At 49.7% G+C, this 7,834-nt stretch overlaps 1 protein-coding gene across 1 annotated transcript in view; it reads left to right on the top strand.

Annotated features, from left to right (window-relative positions):
• CCBE1 (collagen and calcium binding EGF domains 1) overlaps nucleotides 1-7,834 on the top strand; it is a 243,954-nt gene that overhangs the window by 213,795 nt on the left and 22,325 nt on the right. Inside the window, exon 6 of the mRNA XM_011231631.3 lies at nucleotides 6,225-6,328. Within this exon, the coding sequence (XP_011229933.2) occupies nucleotides 6,225-6,328 (104 nt within the window). The remainder of the gene's footprint in view (nucleotides 1-6,224; nucleotides 6,329-7,834) is intronic.

Below are 7,834 nucleotides of genomic sequence, written 5' to 3'. Positions count from 1 at the left end.
GCTTCCTCTCCTGGATAGTTAAGAATCCAGGAGCGATAGGGAAGCCTTCTCCAGCCTGGAGGATTGTTAGAATAGTGCCGCTAAATCTCCCAAGTTGTTGGGAAATGCAATTGCTAAGTCAGTATCTGGCTTTCCCTTCGCCTCCCTTTCCCTCCATCCACAGAGTGGACATTCTGTGAGAGAAGTGTTGAAAGAGTTGAAAATTTTGTGTCATAGTACCCGTCACCTTTAAAGACCTTGCTGTAGCGCTCTGTACAATCCACTAGCAAGTACTTCTTAGTACTCCAGTAACTCAGGCAGTAACTCTCATGCACTTAGTACTCCAGTAACTCATGTAGTAACTCACGCACTTAGTACTCCAGTAACTCATACAGTAACTCACGCACTTAATACTCCGGTAACTCATACAGTAACTCACACACTTAGTACTCCGGTAACTCATGCAGTAACTCTCAGGCACTTAGTAGTCCAGTAATTCATGCGGTAACTCACACACTCAGTACTCCAGTAACTCATGTGGCAACTCTCATGAGGTTGGTTGGACTGGAATTGGTCCCCCTCATACCGAGTTCTACAAATGCGTTATGGCAAGTCTGAGCTACTGCTGGCATTTAAAGAACATTATGAGAANGTTTTTAACACCCCCTGTTAAGTGGTAATGATGTGCCAACAGCATTGAGAACTGCTTCCCAGAGCGCAAACCTGCACAGTCAACTTTTAAAAATAAACATGCTCTCTTGGTAACATTGCCCATACAATGTGTCGGGAACATCCTTTGGCTTCTGAGTTTATTGAAATATTACTAACAGTATCTAAGGAATTCTATTTCTAATGCTTTGGGATGCATAGACTGCTCGACATTAGTAAAAATTAGAGCTCTATGCCCCCATGTGGCTAATGAATAATAACGCACCTTTAAAATCAACTGGTTGGAGCAGAATGTTGAGTAATCCTTCACTTAACGTTTGCATGGTCACAGTTCGACCCACTCACTGATACAGCGTGAATTGAGTGGACTGAAAACATGCAAAATCAGAGATGTCTCCCCAGATTTCTAAATGAATTACTAACGTAGCATGCACGAGATTCTTTTTGCTCCACGTTCGACAGGACTGTAGACAAATTGCAGGATAGATGAGCCCCAGTTCAGAACAGATTACATGTTCCAGGCCTGCACACACAATTTCTCTTCCAACTGTCTGAGCGCTCTTTCCAAAGGATGATGTAAAGAGCCCTATCCCACATCTGTTATTTTGTAGGGAACTAAATACCCACTATAATTACATTTATGGAGCACTTGCCATGTACTGGGCACTGTTCTAGGAACTTACATTTCATTGCTCCTGTGGCAGTTACCCAGGTGATAAATGCCTTTGTCATTTTACTGTTGGAGGAACATGCCTGGAAGCCCTGGCTTCCAAGCTAAAGGATACTAAGTGGCGGCGTCAGGATTTAAATTCTGATCATCTGACTCCCCCAGAGCCTCTGCTGCTCTTTTACTCCAGGTCTGTGGAATGGACACAGTTCATCTTTTCTTTTTTCTTTACTGCCTTAAAATATTTTCTTTTTTTTTTTTAAATGATTTTTTATTATATTATGTTAGTCACCATACAGTACATCCCCGGATTCCGATGTAAAGTTCAATGCTCCATTAGTTGCATATAACACCCAGTGTACCATGCAATACGTGCCCTCCTTACTACCCATCACCAGCCTATCCCATTCCCCCACCCCCCTCCCCTCTGAAGTCCTCAGTTTGTTTCTCATAGTCCATAGTCTCTCATGTTTCATTCCCCCTTCTGATTACCCCCCTTTTCTTTATCCCTTTCTTCCCCTACCGATCATCCTAGTTCTTATGTTCCATAGATGAGAGAAATCATATGATAATTGTCTTTCTCTGCTTGACTTATTTCACTTAGCATTATCTCCTCCAGTGCCGTCCATGTTGCAGCAAATGTTGAGAATTCGTTCTTTCTGATAGCTGAGTAATATTCCATTGTATATATGGACCACAGCTTCTTTTTTTTTTTTTTAATTTTTTATTTATTCGACAGAGATAGAGACAGCCAGCGAGAGAGGGAACACAAGCAGGGGAGTGGGAAAGGAAGAAGCAGGCTCACAGCAGAGGAGCCTGATGCGGGGCTCGATCCCATAACGCCGGGATCACGCCCTGAGCCGAAGGCAGACGCTTAACCGCTGTGCCACCCAGGCGCCCCTGGACCACAGCTTCTTAATCCAGTCATCTGTTGAAGGGCATCTCAGCTCCTTCCACGATTTGGCTATTGTGGACACAGTTCATCTTGATGTCTGTGTTCTGATGATACAAAGGGACAGAGAACAGACCAGGCATTTTCAGGTCAAAGTCCCTCCACTTACTCCCCGGAGCAGGGATGGCTGAGTGCGTGTGTGCTTCAGAGTGCCCTGGGGGACTTTGACAGAACAGTGCACCAGGCTCCGCTCCCAGGATTTCAGACTTTTGAGAACAGGTGCCCAAGGCAGTGATGGTGCTGCTGCTGGTCTGGCAGTCACACTGGAGAGCCACTGCCCCGGAGTCTGCCTGCCAGAGAGCACTCGGGGGTCCTGAACAGAACTCCCAATAGCCGGCTCACTGCACTCCCACGATGCCGGATCCAGGATGTGCAAGCCCCTGGCCTGTGTACACAGCACTCTGGAGGACCTAGAACAAGTTACTTTCCTTCTCTGTAAAGGAGATTGAACCCAGAATACATCAGTTTTAACACTCCATGATCTGACTGCTGTAGAGTCTAGAACCCGGTAGGGAGGTTTATTCTTATCATGAAAATATCAAGTTGCCTTCATCACACCAACACTTGGAAAATTCAACCAAGTATATAGAAGCAGAATGTGAAGATGGGCTTCTGACTTTTGTTCGTGGTGGCCTGGCTTTGCCAATAGGGCTAGTTCCTTACAAAGGCCAGTTGCAAATTATTAAACAGGTGTCCTCATCTGTTTTGCATTCTCAGTGCCTCACATGGCCTGGCAAATGGGTGGACAAGAGGGAGAATGGGGAGGGATAGAGGAATGGATGGATGAGCGAGAGAGGTGGGTTACGGGACGGCCTTGTATAAATCGACCAGTAGATGGGATGGAATGGATGAATGCTAGGTTGGCAGAGATGGATGCCCTCCAACTGTCCTTCCGTGCTGACAAACCTAACAAATCTGGAGCCGGGGTCCTCTGTTTATGCAAGGTCTGCCGTTCCCGGTCATCAGCACAACCGGGGTTGGAAAGGCTACTGTTCTTCACCGAGCATACTGTGCGTGGAAATGTCCTTGAGTCTCTCGGTTACGTTGGAGACTGGTCTAAGTAACTCTGGTCATCCTCACAGGAACCCAAGCTCTGCAGGCAAATAGGACTGTAAATTGGTACATTAAACAGGAATGAAGAGCCCAGAGGAAATTGCCTGATTTGTAGAGAAGGTGTTGGACTCAGATTCAGGAAACCTCAATTCTAAACCCACATCAGTAAACTTGCGCGATGACTTTCAGATACCAAATGTCAGTTTTACCTCATTCTGGTCATGTTAAGACTGTCCTTCAAGAATTCTGGGGTTCTCAGGCAAAAGCAATGCAAAGGGCTTGGTGGGTCTGAGGACTGGGCCAGGCACCCTCTCCCACTTATTACTGGCGGGTGGCACACCCACTCTTTCACAGGTATTATCTTCGTTTAATCCTCAGAGTGGCCCTGTGCCATAGGAATTACTCTTCCATTGTTATGGTTGAGCAAATTGGGACCTATCAAGGTCAGATAACTTGCCCAAGATTCCTGAGCTAGTCAGTGACACAGCTGGGCTGTATAGACAGGACCATAGCACTCAGGAGACCGCACTCTTAACCAATCCACTTTACCTCCACCAAGCAGAGAGCTTCCCTGGCCTCACAGTTCAGCTCAATGTTACACAACTGCAGTGAGTCCACGTCACTGCCCAGTGGACCGACTGAACATGCTATCAGTGGGAAGCCACCGCTAGGGCAGCTAGTCTAGGAGGTGGGAATGAACCAGGTGGTCGTTACACTGCCTACACACGGCTGGATTTAGAGATTGCCACTGTCCCATAGATCCAGGTGCTTTTCCCAGTCATTCAAAACCTGAGCTAGAGGTTGACCCTGTTGCTCTGGTAACTTAGAGATGGAGCCCTGCTTCACTTGAACCTGCTGGCTTGAGACGTGTGTTCCCAACATGGGTACTCCAAGCCTCAGCCCTTCCATGATGTGCAGGGATGGGGTGTGGCAGGTGAGCTCTGTGCCTGTCCTGCAGGTGAATAGCTAGAGATCTCAGTTGCCAAGTTGCGCCCAGACCCCCTCCCGTCCCGAAGGGCAGAAACACCAGTCATCTTGTAGATCACCAAGCAGGGGACTGACGCCGTTGGGGAAATCAGCCGGGCCGCATGAGGAAGTTTCATGTGAGCATGGGGCTCTCCTGATGCCCAGCACATCTATTCGTTTGCTGGGTCTGCCACAGACTGCCACCAGCTAGGTGGCTTGAAGGACAGAAATGTATCCTGTCCATTCTGGAGGCTACAAATCTGAGATCAAGGTGTTGCCGAGGTCGGTCCCTTCTGAGGGCGGTGCGGGAGAATCTGTCCCATGCCCCCCTCCTTGCTTCTGGGGGTTTTGCTAGCAGTCTTTGGTATTCCTTGGCTCCCGCCCTATTACCTGCTCTCTGCCTTGTCTTCATGTGGTGGTCTCTCTGGGTGCACATCTGTGTCCCAAGGTCTCCTTTTTATGAGAACACTAGTCACGTTGATTTGGGTCCCACCCCACGGTAGTAGGACTTCATCTTAATCACATCAGCAATGACCCTGTTTCTGAATAAGGTCACATTCTGAGGTACTAGGGGTTAGGGCTTCCACGTACGGATTTTGGCAGGAAACCGGTCAGCTTGGGACCGTCTGCTTCACACGTGTTGCGTGTCTGCTACGTGAGCTGCCAGCAGCTCCAGGGCTCAGGAGGCTCACGCTGTGGTGCTGGTGGCCGCTCCGCAGGGAAGCTTATGCGTGGACATGCAGCGAATGCTGCCGGATGTCAGGACTGCGGTATCGCTGTAGAGAGAGGACAGGCTTCGTGGAGCATCTGACCTGGGTCTTGATAGTTGATAGGTTTCCACGAATGGAGACAGCACAGAGGGCTTCCAGGAAGAGGGGAAATAAGAAAAGCCAGTGAGCCAGGAAGGACAAGAAGTGGCTTAAAGGGACATTGCTCAGCTGTCCCCAGCTATGTTCCAGACAGCCGTGGTGGTTTTCCGCACACCCAGCCTCACCCCAGAAGCTTTCTGGGCGAGGCATGGTTGTATTTCCCTGGGTGTCAGACTGTTCTTTCCAACCTCCTCCCCCGAACATTCACACTTCCTCCCTCTCACACCACTGACCTCATTCACACACAGCTCGGTGGTCTGCACCTGCTTATCGCAGCGAGCTGACGTCTGTGTCCAGTCTCCCCAACACGTAGGCTTGTGTAGTCCATTTCCGTGACCGTAAGCCGAGAGTTGTGCGAATTCTTGACTGTCACCGTTAAGATCACCCATTGTTTAGCAAGGTATGATTTCACAAAAAGCTCTTGGAGTTTCCAGTGCTATACAAGGCAGCATTGGGACCCTTCACAGTGGACGGCCGAGGGCCTCTCCTGGCGCCTGTCCCCTTGTACCTCAGGCAGGTATGTCCAGAGTACCTGGACACTTCCCCACGTGATGTCACATCTCCCTGGGGTCCGTGCTCAGCCCCAATCTGGGACCCCACCTGGCCTGAGGTGTTTAAACAACTGGGTTATCAGAGCCGTCAAGGACCAGCTTTGTGAGCCCCGCCCTGGAGTCCCATTGCCTGAACTCCGGGAATAATGTACAAGTGAATGTTGGCCCTGGGATGGGAGTGTAAATCGTGTGAGGTGGGTGGATCCCACCTCCTGAAAAGCACTGACGAAGGGGCCGTGGTTCCCATGTTCACGTGTGGAAGAAGAAGATACCGAGGTGCCTGAGTGGGAAGAGCTGGAGACAGAGTGTAGCGGGGGCCGGAGGGTGGGGGGTGCCCCCGTCTCTCCCCTGATCCGGTTGTGCGGTCAGTGACCTGAGAACCGTAAAATCGCCAGCCCCTCTCCCCCACTCGTCCCGCGGCCCGTGGGTCCTCCGGGAACTGCCGTTCGCGAGGCGGTCTTTCTGGGTCTGGGTGGCCTCCAGCCTCCACACCCACTGGAGCCCGTCCCCTCCCGCAGGGCATGACAAGAAGGCCGAGAACGCGGTGGAGGCGGCGGCCTGCTGCGCCACGTGCAAGGAGTTCCACCAGGTGAAGCAGACCGTGATGCAGCTGAAGCAGAAGGTACGTGCCCACGCTGTGCGCGGTCCCACCGGAGAGGCTCGGCGGGCAGGAAAGGGAAGAAGGGCTAGAAACAAGCAAATGAGCTGTCACCCACGACCTCATGAGCGTGCACGGAGGTTGGTGCCACCCGGGTTGGGACTCGGACTCTGCTTTGCCTGCCCACCCACCCTCAGAGCTGCCGTCGCAAGGGCAACGGGACGATGAAGACAAGAAGGGGATTGATGAGGTAACTATTACAACAGGCCATTAAAAGCGAGGGGCACGTGGCAAAGCTGTAAGGAGGATGAGCTAGGGTTTAGTAAAATGAACGTCCAGACACATGGTCCTGGGGCGGACGTACATGGTTCTATTTTATCTAACATTTTGGTTACGTTTTACGACCGAGAATGTCCTGTCCGTAAACATAAGCCGATGATGAATTTCTGTAGCAGCTTTATTTTCCACATCGGAAAGCAGCCGTTTGGGGGCCTTGTGTCAACATGAATGAGGACTGACTCACTTTTTAAAAGGCTCCCACGCAAGCCTCAGAGAATATCAGATTTCTAGTAACATTGTTACGCTGTGAGTAATGCCCCCGTGATGGATCTAGGGACCTGATTTCTTGAACAACTGTCCTGGACCCAGGTCCACGGTATTTATCATCCCTCAGCTCAGTCAGTCCGCCAGTTTGTCAGCCACTCAGAAATTGCTCTTACGCTGGTAAAACATATACATTCTCGTTTGTTTATTTAATTGCTTCTGCCCAAGGCTTTTAGCACATCAAAGAGGTGCATATAATCTGTTTAACTTTGTTATTCTAAAGGGCAAAGGGTAAGCGTAAGACAACATTGCTTTTCCATGTTCAGCAAACCTTCAGGGAGCCCTAATGAGAACCACAGCTACCAGCGAAGCAGGGAGATCAACAGGCAGAGAAGAAGAACGGCTTTGCTGATCTTTCAAACGTTGTTGCGAAGATCTATATATGTATCCTGTAATCGCGATCCTGAGGGGCCTGTGATCCAGTAATAGGGAGAACAGGTGGAGCACATAAACACACCCCACATACCCTCAGGTTAAACTTGGACTGATGATCATGTTTATTGAGCAAATCCAAAAGTGTTCATGGAAGAAGGACATTCGAGTTTCGTCGGCCNGTTCGAGTTTCATCGGCCAGAGGATTAGGGCTTGGGGGAGGCAGTTGCTCCGTATTTCAAGACCTAAAGCTGCTCTCTGCTTCCTCTCCTGGATAGTTAAGAATCCAGGAGCGATAGGGAAGCCTTCTCCAGCCTGGAGGATTGTTAGAATAGTGCCGCTAAATCTCCCAAGTTGTTGGGAAATGCAATTGCTAAGTCAGTATCTGGCTTTCCCTTCGCCTCCCTTTCCCTCCATCCACAGAGTGGACATTCTGTGAGAGAAGTGTTGAAAGAGTTGAAAATTTTGTGTCATAGTACCCGTCACCTTTAAAGACCTTGCTGTAGCGCTCTGTACAATCCACTAGCAAGTACTTCTTAGTACTCCAGTAACTCA

Source organism: Ailuropoda melanoleuca, chromosome 14, assembly GCF_002007445.2.
Source record: "Ailuropoda melanoleuca isolate Jingjing chromosome 14, ASM200744v2, whole genome shotgun sequence".
Classification (NCBI taxonomy): domain Eukaryota; kingdom Metazoa; phylum Chordata; class Mammalia; order Carnivora; family Ursidae; genus Ailuropoda; species Ailuropoda melanoleuca.
The sequence above is the reverse complement of the archived record's forward strand: the minus strand, read 5'-3'. Positions and strand labels throughout refer to the sequence as shown.